The sequence below is a fragment of the Xiphophorus hellerii genome, chromosome 6 (genome assembly GCF_003331165.1).
Source record: "Xiphophorus hellerii strain 12219 chromosome 6, Xiphophorus_hellerii-4.1, whole genome shotgun sequence".
Lineage (NCBI taxonomy): Eukaryota > Metazoa > Chordata > Actinopteri > Cyprinodontiformes > Poeciliidae > Xiphophorus > Xiphophorus hellerii.
The window spans coordinates 24,759,789-24,777,931 of record NC_045677.1 but is presented as its reverse complement, the minus strand read 5'-3'; the positions used below and the strand labels follow the sequence as shown (position 1 = coordinate 24,777,931).

The 18,143-nt window shown below is 35.3% G+C and overlaps 1 protein-coding gene across 3 annotated transcripts; it reads right to left on the bottom strand.

Moving 5' to 3' along the window:
* Positions 1-938: 938 nt before the first annotated feature.
* Positions 939-17,910, bottom strand: ncstn (nicastrin). Of its 3 annotated transcripts, none has more exons than XM_032566029.1 (17): positions 17,799-17,910; positions 15,513-15,614; positions 14,958-15,081; positions 13,676-13,797; positions 13,084-13,229; positions 12,540-12,693; positions 12,224-12,336; positions 10,974-11,126; positions 10,778-10,882; positions 9,477-9,554; positions 8,270-8,439; positions 8,067-8,169; positions 7,474-7,572; positions 6,777-6,864; positions 5,204-5,367; positions 4,769-4,981; positions 939-2,013 (listed from the first exon to the last, which is right to left on the bottom strand). In XM_032566029.1, exons 1-17 carry the CDS (start codon positions 17,854-17,856, stop codon positions 1,891-1,893), a joined length of 2,115 nt encoding a protein of 704 aa, XP_032421920.1. In that variant the 5' UTR covers positions 17,857-17,910; the 3' UTR covers positions 939-1,890. The 3 variants fall into 3 exon arrangements, with proteins under 3 accessions (XP_032421920.1, XP_032421921.1, XP_032421922.1); XM_032566030.1 differs by having other exon boundaries at positions 12,549-12,693; XM_032566031.1 differs by having other exon boundaries at positions 12,555-12,693.
* Between the last annotated feature and the right edge of the window lie 233 nt (positions 17,911-18,143).

The window sequence follows — 18,143 nt, the reverse complement described above, 5'->3', positions numbered from 1 at the left end:
ATTCACAAGTCAATTATATATGTTTGGTAGTTTCTAAATAAAAGAGCAGCTGCATTTATTATACAGTATGTGCTAGACCAAACTCTAAGTAGACATGCTGTGCTGTCTTCACTGCCCAAAAGAATCTCATTACTGTTTAATATGAATTTTAATATTTTTTTATCTATGTAAAGTATTGCTCTTTATTTAAGAACAATGTCTTGCAATCATCAATGAACTGCAACATTTATTTATGTAGGCGGGTCAAACTTGAATTTTGATTTTGACACAAAGTTTCCCATTAACATGCTGTAATTTAGACACACTTGGTAGTTTAATGTCAGAAATTTTAAATAATCTTACTAGAAGTAGAAATGTAAAGTAGGGACCCCATCAAGATAAATTCTCCTCCTCAAAAACGAGTGAAAATCAACAGAAAAAAAACTTCAGAAAGACTGAAAAACCGTTGATCCAGATCAGACCTGACAGTTTGTAAACAAAACATTAAGACGTTCTGGAGAGGAAAGGGTTTGAAAAAAACATTCATGTTGTGCAAGGAAGTTGGAAACACGATGATCCGCGTATCAAAAGTGAGTCTGTTGTTGAATCGTTAGCCAACCCGGGCAGCGTTGTGACGTCCTGGCGACCGTTTCCCCGCAGATCATCAACACTGCCGCCTTGTTCTCGCAAAAATATTAATCCTATTAAAACAAGCAGGCGTCAGCGAAAGCTGCTAACTAACGAGCCGCTTTGGATGTGGCCACGGGAATCCTGTGTCCACAAAGTTATAAAGGGAGCTGGAAAACTTGTAAGTTCTAATAAAATGACAGTTTTTATGGGTTATGTGGTAAAACAGAAGCCACAGTATTATTACTGCAGTTTACAAAGTGCTACTATCAGTGTAAAGGATTTGTTTCAAATAGCTGCAACATGCAAGACACACGCAAAGCCTTGGAATTAAAAAAAAAAGAAGCAAATGTTTATTTATTTATTTTTTTGTCTTCAAGATCTCACAATGCGTGTTTTATTCCAGGCATTTCTTCTACAAAATGGTCAAAATCTCCAAAAAGTTATTCTAAGATTGTTGGAAAAAAAAAAGAAGGAATTCAAGGGAGTGCAGAGCAAAAGTACCAGGAACATTTTCAGTATTAAAACTCAAAATTTCCAGATTTTTTCCAGCTGAATCAAGATCTTCTCCCCTTCGAATGTTAAAAGAAATAAAACATTACATGCACATGTACATGTAGTGGCATAAACAGTATAAATGTCCTAACATCATCCTTTCTAGGTCAGTTTAAAGCATAAATTTGATTTTTGCCAACAGATCATTGGCTCGAAAAGTGGTTTTTGAGTCATTACAACTGATAATTTAACTACATTTACACAGAAGACGGCTACAGTATTGCACATACCATTGCAATCCCCAAAGTTCACACACACACACACACACACACACACACACACACACACACACACACACACACACCTCCACTCAAAATTATTCTAAATCAATCGGGCAGCTTCTCACATGCTCACTGTTTTGTGCCGGTCCCGTGACACAGTAAACAAAAACATTCCTTGACATTAAAAGGGTGAAAACCAAAAAAAAAATAAAAAGATCCAGAGAAATATAAACATCTTGTCCACTGACAGGGTGCCGCTGGTGCCTGACCAGTGTTTCCTGTTCCTGAAGAGTCCAGATCCATCCGGTCCTGACGTCAAGCCTCACCTGAGCGAGTCCATGAACACGGAGTCAGAACCGGCGCCCCGCGTTCAGCCGAGGCGAAGCCGTCTGTGTACCTTCGCTTGCCGAGTTTTAAAGTCTGCGTGGGACAGAAGTAGTACTAGCGGTTATTGTAGTAGCAGGAGGAGGAGTGTAGTGGTGGCGGGCCGGAGACGACTCCCTGCGGATCAGTAGGTGGCGCTGGTGGGCTCCCTCCCCAAACTGAAGAGGATGTCAGCCTTGGAGCTCATGATGTAGGTCAGCAGGAGGGAGGAGAGCAGCACGCCGATCCCCACGCCGAGCGTCAGCATCTGCAGGAGAAAGAGCTCAAGTTAAAGGGCCAGAATGCGTAAGTCTGAACAGGAAGTGATCCACGCCATTTTGGTAGGCAAGATGCAGATGAACCATGGCTTTGAGACCAACAAAAAAAAAAGCATATTGACACTCTTCACCAAAGTGCAAGAGAAAGATATATCAACAAAATGGCGGCTGTCAGGATTAACCCATATGAGACGGAGAATGAAAACATGTCTGACGATGTGAACAATCTGCCTCCGATCTTCTACTATGACGTCATTCACTACCTACTGAACAGGAAGAGTGTTTACACCATGGAGGAGCTTCGAGGGCCTGAAATCCACGTTTCATCGGATTTGTAAAGGAACTACGAATCCTTCATGTGAATAATAAGCTTCTGGTGACTGGCAGAGTAAAAACATGTGGTAAAAAACATGTAGGCTACATGTCCATCTTAGCTAGCACAAACTGCTAGTTTGGACTGGACTGCACTGTGTAATCATCCTATTACTGTCATTTTACATAAATGTGTCACCGTCTTCTGTATGACTTAAATCGACTCATCTCTAATTGTTTTCAGTCGAAGCTAAAGACTAAAGCTAACCATGAGCAGGGTAACCATTTTCTGATCTCTGCTCTGAGGGGGAAAAGTTTGGATTCATTAAATTTAACCGACACGTTGTGCAAGGAGTCCCTATTTAAAATTCCACCTGAAGTGAGGAGGTGATAGCAGATGAGGGGCCCTGATTTAGTTCGGCCCGATGCTGCGGTGAGCGTGCAGAGACTTGAAATGCCTTCAAGAAATACGATCCGTCTCTGTCACATCTGGACAGATTTATGTTTATTGCATGGAGCTGCATTATCGCTGGTAGTTCAGGTATGTTCTGCTGCAAAACGTCAAAGACTCAGACAGAAAAGTTTCAGGTGATTCTGACAGATTTCTGAATGAAAAGGTGATATGAAACAGACTCATACATCCAGGATTCCTACAAAAACCTCTACTGTATAATTTCAGATGTATATGTCTAGATTTTTCTAGAACTTTCCGAACAGAAAACATTAGATGAGTTTCATCGATATGCTCCAGAAAGCTAGCCTCTTTGTCAGCGGTGTTGGACTTAAAAATTAGGCTAAAATTAATAATAAAAAAAAAAAGAAACATCTCTTTTCTGGATTTCTTGGATAAGTATCGATTTATCTGTGCACGGTAAAGTTCAAGCACATTTCAAGCATTTTCAAGGTAAATTTTCAAACTTTTCCACCACCATATTTTGGAGATAAAAACAATATAAATGAGCTAAAAAAGAGAGGTTCAAATCACTATTGTATTACATAATTTATTACTGTTATTTATATGTTTGTGGTAATATTTTACATTCTACAGCAGGGGCAAAATAAACTAAAATAAAACAAAATTTTATGTTTTGAAACATAAAATTTCAAAACACAGGTTGTGTGTCTCACACAGCCTATTAACTCGAAAATTAAACATTAATTTAACCACAAAAAAAAACACTTTGCATAAAATATAAGCCGATATTTATTTCAGTAATTGACAGAGCTATTAGGATTAATCAATTTTCAAAAATAAAATGTTCTCATTAAGTTTTCCCACATTTAGAAAACAGAAATAATTTTGATAATTCTAACTGACCTAAAACAAGAAAAGTTTGATTAACTTCAAACAGTGATTAAAACAATGTCTGTCTTTTTATTATGTGTATGAATATAATATAATATATAATATATCTGGTTTCAACTGTAAATAATGCTTTCCAAATTTAGGCTTTTAATCAAACGTTAGATTATGCTTTGTTACAAAATATCAAGCACTTTCAAGGACTTTATACTAAAATTGAGCACTTGAAAACACCCAAATAAAATTCAAGCATTTTCAAGGATTTCAAGCACCTGTGGGTTTTGTCAGTAACTTCAAACTCAAAACAGTTTGTGGAAAAAAAACCGTGAAATCAAAGAAAAAGACATTATCCAATTCACTGTAAACAGAAACCCTTTGATTTTATTATTTAGATGCTGAAATGTGGAAATTCAAATACTTTTAATACTCAATTTTCTTATTTTCCACACTTTTTAAGGCTTGAAAAATGAGAAAATCAAATTCTACAACAATCCATCCAAATAACAAAAAACTCCAAGATCACAGCATAATTTTTGCAACTGCATCTGAGAAATCTCCTTTAATAAACAGATCAATAAATAATAATGTGTTGTCTTCAATGATTATTTTCATTACTAATATTACTTTATTATTATCATTATTGTTTTTATTTGAAGTAGTACTATTGCTATTTTTCTTGTCAGTAATCAAGGACTTTTATGCATTTATTTATTTTTCCTCAATATTATGTTTTTTTTCTTTTTTCCTTCTTTTCTCATTTATAAACCATATCAACAAAAACACAGTTGATTGAAATCTTTGCACTCCAATTATCATTTCAATTTTGTTTAATTTGAATTTCAGGCATTTTAAATAGATTCTGCAAACTTAAAGACAGCAGTTTTCTTCCTAATTTTTTTGTAAATTGCACATTTTTGTACATTTTTCATCAGTAATGCAATCAATGGCTTTTATGCATTATTTAATTTTTTCCCCTCTTTTTCCAAACAGTCCATACTATGAATAAATGACTGCAATGGACTGTTTATGGATTTCTTTCTGCACATTTTGTTTTGTTTCTGTGTCTTTTCACCTGATTTGTTTACATCACAATAAATAAGTAAATTTTTAAAAATCAATAACTGATTTACCTCCAGGTCGTGGCTGGCCACCAGGAATATGCGTCCTTTGATTTCCTTCCACCTGGACTCTGTCCATGTCGAATACTCGCTGGTGGTGTAGTTCTCCATCAGGAAGGCCGGGGATATGGCTCTGGACCAATGCACCGTGGAGCGGACGCAGAATCCGTCTCGCTCCGTTCTGTTAGGGGGCGCTGCGCCCGGAACCCAGAAGTAGTTGTACAACTAAGGGGGGAAGAAGAAGAAGAAGTTTGGAGGAGGTAAATAAATGTGCTGTTATGCTCTTTTAAGAGAAAAAAACTAAGAAATTACATTGTTACTCCTAAGAACTACAATTTTTTCTTTCTTGTCATTCTAATTTTACTCCAACCTTTAAATTTACTTGATTTTTACTAAATTATCAGAATTAAGTCGACGTTTGGGAATGAAAGCAGCTGTTAATCTCACATGCTTGCTCTCCTTGTCGTCTTCGCTCTCTTTCTGATTCTTGCAGTTTTCCTGCGTCACGTTGACGGCGGTCCCAGTCAGGTTAGCCAACAGGTACTTGACGAGAATGGTCGGTAAGCTGGCCTGCTGCTCCACACTGATGTAGAAGTTCACTGTGTTGTTGTCTGAGAGAAAAGTGTGTTTCAGTCACTAGAAATATCCAAAGTACCTTAACAGAGTGGCTTGGCAAATGACTCATTAACCTCTGAATTTGCACATTTCCTCACATTGCAACCCAAAAAGTTAATTATTTACTAATTTGGTGACTTTTAAAGGAAAAGGGCTGCACTGGATTTCATTCAGAATCAGATTCAGAATTCCTTTAAATGTCATTGTGCACAAATAAAAAAAAAAATAAATTAAAATCTCGGAGAGACACAAAACTGGGATGTTAAGACCAAGTAAATAAATAATTAAGAAATAAATTTAAAAAAAAAATATTAAAAAAAAGGTCTCAACCATTTTCATTCTACCTCACAATTTTTATGGAATCACATTCCTGCCAAAAACCCTGAGGAGTCTATGGAGCATTGAAAACGACACATACCTTTCTGATTGCGGGCATTGCCATTTACTCACGGGTCCATGAACGCAGCATTTTGTACATCTCTATTGTATATTTATTTTGTAATCTGCTAAATTAGCTTCTGCCATCATCTGGTACAGCAGATCAAATTGTGTTGTTTATGTTTGAGTTGTACACTGTCTGGTTTTAAATAATGTATATTATTATTATTATTATTATTAATGTGACGCTGATTCAAAGAAAAGAAGGAGAAGAAGAAGGAGGTAAGGAAACAAAAGGTTTGTTAATTTTTTCTTTAATTTTCCTTAATTTCTTATTATTCCTCATCTTGTACAGTAGCAATTTAATTTTTTTGAAAAAAAATTTACTTTTACTTTCACTTGAGTCATTTTATTAAGAAGTATTTCTGCTCTTACTTGAGTAAAATTTCTGGATTTTCTACCCATTGAATGAAAAACAAAATTTCACCAGACACAGACACACACCTGCAGTTTTTCTTAAAGTTTCCTAAGTTTTTTTTATTGAAAGAAACTTATTTGGAAACATTTTCTTTTGCCTGACTTTGTTATCTTTTGTTACTTATATAAATTATTGTCATTTTCATTCTTAAAATACCAAAATTTCCACTTACCAAATATTTTGGTCTGTGTGATGATGTAATTTTTAAATATTAAATGATTGATAATTTGATCAGTTACTCAACACTTTTTACTCTTATTTGAGTTCATGTGTTCACAAATAAATTGAAATGACTGTATCAACAAATGTGCAGCTGTGACTGCTTAATAAAACTGCATATCCTCCGGGTTTATAGCAGCAACGTTATGCCATAAAGTTTGCTCTACCTTGTGCTGGTCGCAGCAAAATACTTATGAAAAAGTTGGTGGTTATAATGAGACAAAACGTGAAAACGATCCAGGGACGTGATTACTTTGTGATGCACTTTGTTCAAGAAGAGAAAAAACATTTATTTTTTGTTTTAAAAAAACAAAAACAAAGCTAACTTACTGAGATGAACAACGTCCTTTAGGCCTACGATCTCTTGGGTCCAGGAGTTATTCGACGATATGAGGAAACTGTACAGCATTCGGCTCACCTGAGACAAAATAACAACATTTCTGATAAATGAGAAAAACCTTCATGGGAATATCTAATATCATTTTATATCAACAAAACTTTTTGTATTCACTTGTGCTTCTACTTGTCAGATACCAGAGTTCGTTTGATGCGACAAAACAGCAAAAAATAAATAAATAAAATCTTTCAGAATAAAAAAGTTTGTGAAAAAAAAACAAAAAACTAAATATAAAATAAACCTAGAATTTAAAACATGATTGGCCTTATTTTCATCAGGACTGTTATTTATAATTTGTAGAGCTGAAATGCAAAGCATAGCATTTCTGGCCTTCAATATGTAGAAATAACCACAAAATTAGACTAAAACATTTAAAAAAGTTATGTTCACCTTGTTAGAACTAGACGTAAACATGTGAAATGCATTTAATCCACAATCAATAAATCAACTTTCAATGGCAACCTAGTTTTTGTTTTAGATGCATCTTGCTCTTATTTCCTGTAATGATGTTAAACTACGAAAATTTTCATGTGGATAAAGTAAACAGTAAATGTGGTGTATGAGTGAATGAATTTACCTTGTACTGCAGTATTGAGTATTTTAAGACATTAATGCAGTTCACAGTCTTACCATGAGTTCGTCCGCTTTAATATTGCTGATCTGCGTTTTCTCTCCCCCAGCCTGAATAAACAAAGCTCGAGCCACCATGGTCGCCACTTCAGCCAGAGACTGAGAAGAAACAGAAACTAAGATTATAGATGCAGCTCAACCACAACTGATATGAATGGATGAATGGATAAACAGTCAGTGGATGGATAAATGAATGAATGATTGATTGAAAAGAACGAAAGAATGAACAACCTTTAAATAATGAACAACAGTTTAAGGAGAAACCTTAAACTGCTGTTCCACAAGTTACTCAACAAGTTGTTGCTAGGTAACCACCAGTTACTCAGCAGGTTGTTGCTAGGTAACCACCAGTTACTCAGCAGGTTGTTGCTAGGTAACCAAGAGTGAGTGAGTGAGTGAGCTGATTCCACGAACATTAAGAGGTTGAGCAGCTAAAACCTTTCGGTTCTGGATCGGGGTTCAGTGAATATTATAAATATTGAATATTATCTATTAATATTGATCACAGGTTTATCATGAGATATTGTTATTGATTTAATGTCCAAGTTGGATGTTTTGTTGAACTACAGTGAATCAATCGTAAATGTTCTGACCTTTGCGGTGTCCGTGACGTGGTTCAGCTGCTCCTCTGGCGTCAGGTTCGGGGGGTACAAGACGTTCAAACTGTCTGCGTTGTCAAACATGCTTTGGAAGTACCTGCGCACAGACACAAATCAGCATCCAACGCCACTAAATCCAGCAGCAGCAACATCCCAATGCTCCAAAAAGAGAGTTCTCCAAATGAAAATAGTCATACTTGTTGGAGAAACTGGAGTTGTAATCCTCAATAACGACGCCGGGGAACGGCCGGGCTCGCAGGAACCTCTGGAAGGACGACGGAGGCAGCGGCTGGGTGACGCCGGGTTCCTTCACAGAGACGTTTAAACCTGCAGCGGCTGAGTTCAGGTTGGCGATCAGGTTCTTCACCTGAAGAGGATCAACAAAGAGGAATCCAACTTTAATCTCTATATCTACATATTTACTTGCAGTAACACTTTATTTGAAGGGTTGTGCATAAGACTGACATGACATGACACCTGTTATGAAATGAAGGAGCCTTCATAGATGTTTATAACTGTTGTCATTAAGTGTCATTCAGTAAATAATTACTCTTATTGCAAAGTTGTACTAAAAGTTGCATTAAAAGGCCATTAAATGTGTCAACCTTGTATTACTCTGTAAATAATTACACTTTTAATGCAAAGTTCCATTAAAATGTGCATGAAAACTCCATTAAAAGTGTAAACTTTGCATTAAAAGTGTCATTATTTACCAAATCACACTTCATTACAACCATTATAAACATTTATAAAGACTCATTCATGTTAATAACAGGTGTTGTGTCATGTTTATGTCATGTCAGTCTTATGCACACCCCTTCAAATAAAGTGTTACCTTACTTTAAGCAGAGGTGTCTAAACTCTTTGTCACCTGGGCCAAAATCGTCGATTCAAAAGTATTCGCAAGCCAAAAAAAAAACTAAAATCAAGCAAGTAAAGTAGTCAAATTTTTTGTTTATTGTTTGTACTTTGTTTTTGGAAAAGAGATGTTATGCATTTTAGATTCAAAACGTAAAAAAGAATTTTGCTTTTTAAGAAAGGCATCTAGTTTGAAAATGTGAAAATGCAGCATGAAAGTAACCTCTGTGAAACAACAGAGCTGCTGCAGGATGACTCACCGGATGAATCTACCCTCGTCAATAACTATAAATATTAAGTGTGACTCTTTTCTGTCGCTGTCTCTGAGTTTCCCTTCTGCTGTCAGAAAGAATCTCTGGTTCCCATAATGGATTATTAGGGGCCAGGATAAGAAGAACTAAAGAAAATATGAGAATAAAGTCATAATAATAACCAAATAAAGCTGTAATATAACTCAACCAAAGATTTTTTCTCTTTAAAAAAAGAAAGAAAATGTGTGTATTTTTATTTGGTGTATGTAAACTTCTGGTCTTATGTAGAACAAACCTCTTCCTGAATGCTGCTGTTCCTCATAGAGACCGGATCCGTGTGGAGCCAGAGGTTGGAGCTGGAATGCAATCCCACCTGGAAAAGACGACTAAATATAATTAACCACTGCAAATATATTCACTTCACTTACTTTATGTACAAAGGAAATAAAGCCACTCAAGTAATATAAAATAAAAGTGTTTTGCAATTTAGCAGTGTGCAGAATAGATGACATCACAAACAGACAGAAGAAAATGTAAATGGTGAAAAACTATTTGATTATTACAAAAAAAGATTCATTTTGCTATCAGAATAATACAGTTTGCACAAGAGCAAACGCTGTGATTCTTAAAAATCTAAAACCCTGAAAGAGAAGCACGATAAAACTATAAAAATATATTAAATATTTAAAATTTATATCTGAATGGAAATATTTTTATTTTACGTAAGTAAAAGAATTTGTGCCAATATTGGCTGGGATTCTCCTGAAAAAGAGATTTTTAAACTCAATTGGATTTTCTGATGACATAAAGGTTAATAATAATAAAAATAATAATAATAAACTTAAATAATGTCCATTTTCATTATGAGTTCATATTTTAGTTTAAAAGTTATATGAATATCTTATTTATCCAAAGCAGTTGTATGAAGTTTGATCACAATAACCTTCTAATATCTTTACATATCACCTAATAACTCTAGAGAGCAATAAATACAGACAAAAAAATGTTATTTGTTTAATATTGTGATAGATATTGATATCAAATTTCAGCTTAATCACGATTTATTGATTACTGAAATAATTTAGTAATCAGTTAATCTTTAACTGGAGAAACAGACTCAAAAAAGGCCATCTGCTGTAAAAAAAAAAAAAAGACTTATTCAGAGCAGTAATTAAGCCAACACTGTACAAAAATAAATACATTTTGCATTCAAGATAAAACACCTTTGTCTATCAACAGGTTTTAGACTAAACTCCTCCAGTCTCCGTTCAGATTTACAGAAGGAATGCTCAGTTATTGTATCTTATGCAATAAAATGTTCATTTTCTTACTTAAAAAAGGAACTAAATTGTTTATTTGCATCTTTTAATGTGTTTCTAATATTGTATAAAAAAGGCTTAAATGGTGAAATTAATATCTCTAGGGGTTTTTTTCCGATTAATTGATTAATAGTCATAATAATTGAACCATATCACCCAGCACTAAGCACCAATATTGATCTTTTGGAGTTCAAACAAAACATGCAGAATTAGGAACTGGTTTAATTTGCGTCACAACTTATAAAGAAAGGCAAAAAACAAGTTTTCCAAAACGCACCTGTCCAATCTCCAGCACAGAGTGAACGTTGTCCAGATCTATCGGGAACTGATTTTTCTCCATATCGTAAACCATTTTCGAACTGCCGATGTAGTCAAACGTTTCCTGAGTTTAAAGTAAAATGATGGTTTAAGTGACCAAACATGCAGAAAGTAAATCAAACTTGGTGTTTGTTAAAAACGGGGAGTGAACAAACCCCGTGGAAGAAAGTGTAGAAGATGGTTCGGTCCAGCTGAGCGTCCTGCGTGGCGTTTCGTAGAGCGTGAGCCGCCGCCAGCAGGGTGACGAGGCCCGAGGCCGCGCTCTCCGCCCCGGGGCCGATCTCAGAGAAAAAGGACCTGCTGTCGAGCTGCAGACATGAAAGAAAAACAAAATCAGGTGTTTCATTTATCTATTCTCAAACTTATCAGTTAATATGCGGCTATAAACTCCTTCATGAAATTATCAAAAATTGAGAAAATCTTCTTGATATGAGGAAAACATAAATGTTTCCGTTTTACATAAATGTGTAGTTCACAATTAAGTGACAAAAAAGTACACACAACATGATTAGATGCTGAAAAAATTTCATTTTACATACTGTATTTTCTGCCACGTTTATTTAAAAAATGCGCCAAGCTGCTATCAGTTGCATTCTGGGAAATGTAGGACAACTGTAGGACATTGACTAGCTTGAATCTTAAAAGAATAAATATTTCTTTTAAGATGGTAATTTCTCATCAGTGCAGACAGACGTCGATATGGGATACCTCAAAGTTCAATCCTCGAATCCCTCCTATTTAATATTTATATTATCTCACTAGCTCAGAAGAAAATAAGTAATAAGATTCGTTACCTCACTGCTCTACATTAGAATGTCACTGAGAACCCAATCAAGTTCAATAGATGCCTGGATGTGGCATAACTTTCTTCAGCTAACTAGAAACAAAACTGAAGTTATTACAGTCAACGAACAGCTTCAGGTATTACAGGTGGAAATCTGGGTGTAGTGATGGACTCTGACCTGAACCTTCAGAGCCACATGAAGACAGTTACAAAGTCGGCCTTCTATCACCTGAAGAACATTTCCGAGACTAGACTAATGTCTCAGCAAGATCTAGAGATCCATGTGTTTATCTTTAGTTGCATTTATTACTGCAACAGTGTCTTCACAGGTCTGCCTAAAAAAATCGATTAGATCCAGAATGCTGCTGCTGGAGTTCTGACTAAAACTAGGAAGATAGGTCACATCACGCAGTTCTACAGTCCTTAACTGGCATCTGCAGAAAATTCTGGCTTCTTCAGGAGAAAAATATACAGAAATGAAGCTGGATCAAGAGTATTTACTAGTTTACGCTTATAGTCATGTGACAGCAGCTGCTTCCCTCACATGAGAATCAGCAGGGAGCTTCAGAAAAAGTAAAAGTCTTTCTTATTGTGTTTGCTTAAACGCTGACAGACACTCACCCTGGCTGACACGATGATCACACTCTCATTTGCCTTGTGGCCGTTTTTTGTGGTGTTCAAAGGTTTACTAGGGGCCCAAATATTCTGGTCACTCAAAGGATCACACACCATGTCTATCAGGAGAAGCAAGCAAAATAATAGATTAGAAAGCAATAATCACCAATAAAAGCTAATTTATTAAATGTTTTCACCATATCACAGCATTTAGGATGAATAAATAATCCAGGAAGTGCCCAATAAAGTTCAAAACAACCACATATCGGTACTGGAAGAGTACTTAAGTTATTGTTTTGACTTTGCGATGCTGTGAGATTACCAGGCTGACCATTACTCATGCTAAAGCTGATGCTGTTTCTCCTCATGCAGGTGGGTGTGCTGGTGACGGCGGACATGTGGGAGGAAAGCTGCATGGCGCAGAGAGGGTACTGAGGGTTGCTGCCATTCACGGGACGGTTGTGATCCATGTAGCACTGAGAACGGAGAGAAGCAAACACATTCACTAAACTGTGGGTTTGTGTCCAAAGAAGTAGACAGAAAACACAATTTCTTTGTAGTTTCTCACGCAGAAGGGAAATACGATACAAATCAGACTTTTTCACAGCAATCTGAATGACATTTTTACCCAGAAAAAAATCAGAATCAAGGTAATGCTAAAAATCAACTTTGTCATAATTCCTAAAACCAGCCAATAAAAAAACATCTTCACATCAATTTCATGTGTTTCTAACATGTTAATAACCGATTTATGCTTTCATGTCACTAAACAGTGAAAAATATTAAAGGTCAAAGTCATTTTGTGCAGCAACATTTAGAACAGCTATGAATTGAATAAAAAACAAGCTATTTATTGGAGTCTTTACCTGCCGTATGAGCTGTGTGTCATTGTCGTCTTTCATAGAAAAGATGGGAAAGTCGAACTCCTCGTAGGATAAACCGTTGCCGAGGGGATTCCACTTTGTGGTGTTGCAGTGGGCCAGACCTGGACCGTAGTTCTCCGAGTACACACCTGAGGGGAGAGCGAGAAAATGAATAAAAATCATCCAGATTATCCTAATTGTGTCTGCATCTGGTGAGTTTTTGGTTAAAACATGTTTGTCTTTCATTCGGTGGGTAGAAAATCCAGAAATTTTATTCAAGCAAGAGTACAAACACTTCATAATAAAATTACTCAAATGAAAGTAAAAAGCACAGTGTAGTAAAAGTTCTACTAAAAGTGCATTATTCCAAAAAGGTTTCTCAAGTAAATGTAACTAGTTACTACACAACTCTGCGAAAGAGTAATGTCTTAATCTTAACTTACATTAAGTAAAGTACTGGAACTCCATCTTTTCTGACCTTTTGCAACAAAAAACTAAATGATCCCAAGAACTCAACCTAAGGTATTCGGTTTTACCTAAGTACTGGTATTGACGCTTTGCCCTCTCTGTCTCCATGGCAACACGTCTGACCCACCTGTGTTCTCGTTGGGACAGCGAGTGTGAGGGGAGAAGCCATCCGGCGGGTTGGAGGTGGGCTCCACCACGGCGACGCCGGCCACCCTGCTGGAGCCGTTCTTCAGCTTCATCATGATGGATCTGACGGGCGACAATTCACACAATTGAGGAACTAAATTATATATATACAGGGTGTGTCTCGTTCATTTTTACTCCTAAAAACATGTTTGGAAATGTTTTTTTATTGCAAAGTTTCCTAACTAAGTTCACTAAAATTTGTTCTGGAGTAGAACTACTGGATGTTTGCGGTCGTATTTACTATAAAACTGAATTAACGTGGCAAACATGGTTGATAAAAGACTTTGTGTTTTACCTTTGACTTTTATTGTTTTTTTTTAGTATACGTAAGATTATTTTGGTAACACTTTATTTGAAGGGGTGTGCATAAGATTGACATGACACTGTCATACACATGAAGGAGTTTTCATGAATGTTTATTAATGTTATTTGGTAAATAATGACACTATTAATTTACTTTTAATGCCAGATTTAATGCAACTTTGCATTAAAATGTCATTATTCACACAATAACGCAAAGTTGACACGATTAATAAACTTTTAATTAGACCTTGTCACAATAACACATTTTGCAGGTTGATAAACTGTCTCGAAATTTAATTTTCAGGCAATGTAATGGCAATGGCAAAATAATGCAAGAAAATATTCTCAAAAATCAATAAACTTTAAATTCTAATGAACATTTAATGCTGGAAGACATTTTAAATATCCAAAATAAATAAACAAAATAACAGAAACAAAAAAATAACATGAATTATGAAGTCTTTGTAAACAACATTATCCTTTGGAAAAAAGGACTAATTGAGACCAAAACACCAGACTGAAGATTTTTATCATTCAGGTTTTGTAGAAAAGAGTAGAAAGAGAGAAAAGCAATAAATCATTCAAATGGAAATTATTGAGCTTGTTTTAATTTATCATACAATTAACTGATTTATTGCTTACTGTGTCATTACTTTTAATGTAACTTTGCATTAAAAGCAGTCATGTCACTTCACGACAAAAGTCATAAACATTCATGAAGACTCCTTCATGTTTATGACTGTGTCATGTCAATTTCTTTTATAAATGTTTTTAAAGCTCCAACCTTGAACTGGAAAACCAAGTTTGCACTATTTTGTAATAAATGTACTTTAAATAATGAATCATTTTCATACACAGACAAATAGTCTGCATTTTACTAAACTTCTGACCTCTGGCGATGGGTCACCGGCGAACCGTACCTGGTAAAGAGTGAAGACTCCATGATGACCATGTAAGGAGGATTGCGGCCATTTTGAAGCACAAAGTCCAGGTTTTCTTCTGACTCAAGTACATGGAGCACTCCAACATCGCCTGACAAAGATGCTAAACAGGCAGAACTAAATATTAGTAACAGCAATAAAACAAAAACACAACAATAAACGTCCTGAAAACTGACTCTCTTCAATTTTATCAGATTAATTTACTATAAAGATCAATAAAATGCATTGATTCTGGGGATGTTTTTGTCACAGAAAAAACAGTTTGTCAGATTATGATCCTTGAATATTTATATCACAGGAAGGCGTGTTTTACTATGACCTTTAATCTTTCCAGCTCTCCTTCTATCAACAACAGTCACATGGAAGAAAATGAAATAGCAGTGATTACCTCCATAATTGCTGGCACACATCATAAGGATGTTGGCAAAACACTTAAAATAAATTGCAACAACTTTATGTGGTGGAAAAATAAATTTGCATATATTTTGAATGTCAGAAGCAGCTAAAGCAGCATATATGTGCTGCTATACTCACACTGGCAGCCTATTTGATGGGTTGAATTGAGAAGTCGCACACATGGCACAGTGTAGTTGAGCTTGACGTAAATTTTGTTTTCCACTGAATTACAATTGATACCTGCAAAGAGAAATGACACAAAGTGATCATCAGAAAGCCCTAAAATTAAGTTTACATTTATATGTATTATAGAAGAGTATTTTCAGAAGATTTTTTTATATTTAACACAGATAATTCACCTTTTCAGACATTATCAGTGAAATAACCAGTTGTGCAAAATGTATAGACCATGCTCCATTATACATTTGCTAAAATGTCATTCTTTTACTAAAATGATCAAAATTAAAGATACAAAACTTCAATATAAATTTCTGGCAGATTTTGCTTTAAATATGGAGCCAGAAACAACATCTGGATCCAAAGATGGATGAATATTTTCAACAATAAGTGAAGAATAACATCTGGAATTACAAATACTTTTTTATGATTTATTCACACTTATTCATTTCTAGGAAATACTTTGAATTGCTGCTTTCCAGGCTGAATAGGAACTCTAACAGAATATAGCTACATCATGAATTTGTCTTACTGTTTGCTTTTTTGGAATTGCAACTAAATTAGAGTACAATAACACCTTACTTCCCCCCTTTTATCCCTCAAAACAATTAAACAGATAAATCCACATTAGCTTTGTTAACTCCTTTTAAAGAAAAAGCTTCAAAACTACTGCTGTCCTAAAATTATTTACTATATTTATTTACATTTAAGATGACATCTGTCCAGATATAAATCCATTTTGCATCATAGCAACAAAATAAAATATCCCTTTAAAATCTAAAGTAGATTTTTACTAATAAAAATTGTCCTTAAGAACTCAAGATTAAAGGAATCTTGATAATAAATTGCAAAGTCAGTTCAGAAATGTATATTATACTATTTCTCTATTAATAACAAGGTGCATTCATTCGGCAGACGTAAAAATGCGTAATAATGTCCATACCTCAGATAAAAGTTTAAACAAAGTTTATATACTTAAAATGAACGAGGCAGTAAAATAACTTTTGCTCAAAATGTAGTAATTTTATTATTATTATTTTACATCTTCTAAATTGAAAATATAACCGGAGAACATTCTGAAAAAATGGAAAAGATACCTGGTTCAAAAAACTATACTCTTTGACTCTCTAAAAGTGATGTTTTGTATTTTAAAATAAAAAAGGGGGAAATGCAGTAAGTTTAGTTTGATATCGTGGAAGTGAATCTCCGCGGAAAATCACGAGCAGTCACGCTGATGCCAAGTCACTACGACGCCGAAGTTCGCTTCTGATTCGGCGTTTCACTAAAGGGTTTTTCTCTTTGAAATACTAATGTTCAAAATATATATATAAAAGATCACAAAATGGTCAAACCTGGACTGAATTATTTTATACTGTATATAGTTTAAAATAATTCAAAATAGTCTGTTTTGCTAGCAATGCCAAGAAGAACCAGCATTTAATGTTTAAAAAAAATATGCAAGATTTTGTGTTTACAATGCAGAACTTTTCAGCGAAGAAATTCCATTTTTAAATAATTTAATTAAAGTGGTCGCAAAAGCGGACGTGGCTTTTTTTAATTTACTTTTACATGTCTTCGTGTTAATAATGACACGAATACATGTTTTAAGTAACATGTATTCAGTACAATCCAGATTTTACGAATCTAAGTACTTTATTTAAGATTCAAACATCACAAACTGTGTGTAAATAAATGTTTTCTGGACTAACCTCGATCAAAGGCCCTTTGAGCTTCCATAAACAGATTTAAAATGTTTCCCAGCTCACAAACGGTACGGTCCTCGCCGGAATGTGACTGTTTACTGCAGAATTACATAAATCTGGTATAAATATTCTACGTAATTTAGGATTTTGAGTTAGAGCCAGCTGGAAGGTGGTCCAGATTTCTTAAGAACGGTCAAACAGCCTCTTGCCGGTGTGCCAAAACAAAAGCTGACTTCAGCGTTGTTTCTGACTGACTTAAAAGTCATCTCTGACCTTTGACAAGACAAAATACGGTCATTTCTCAGTCTTATGTGAACGCAAATGTACTAAAATTGCCCCCATTCCAGAACGCAATTCCTAAACTTGCACAAAACGAAGATTTAAAAGACAAACAGTGCAGCTGTTGCTACGGCTAACTAGCCTAGCATCCAGCTAGCTACGGCACAAGGAAATCTACCAAGCTAATCTAATAAAAGACAAACATACTTCGGCTAATGCTAGACATAAAGCGCCACAGGCTCGACCGTCTAATAATTCAACTTACCAGCGACAAACAGAGATAATGCCAAATATACAATCCATTTGTTCGACAACAAATCCATCTTCCTGGTTTGAAAGGCAGAAAAACACAACAGGAAGTGAAGATTTGGGAAACACCCGGGTTCCGGTTTTTTGGTTCCGCTTCCCTTAAGAAACACCAATACGTAGACGTCGTTACGCCATCTTGAAAGTGGCACTGGAGTGCGTATTCATGTCTGTGAGGAACACGGACTCCATAGAAGGTACTGAAACTGATTCTTTTATCAGGATTTGTTCCCTTTACTTCGGAAAACTTATAAATAAACTGAACAGCATCAAATGTATTTATTTAAGACTTGGTGACCTCGGG

Coding starts and splice junctions, on each gene's coding strand:
- ncstn (XM_032566029.1), bottom strand. CDS start 17,856: ATGGATTTGTTGTCGAACAAATGGATTGTATATTTGGCATTATCTCTG. Junction 13,230..13,675: donor CTGTCCCAACGAGAACACAG/GTGGGTCAGACG, acceptor CTCTCCCCTCAG/GTGTGTACTCGGAGAACTAC. Junction 7,573..8,066: donor ACGTCACGGACACCGCAAAG/GTCAGAACATTT, acceptor GTTTCTTCTCAG/TCTCTGGCTGAAGTGGCGAC.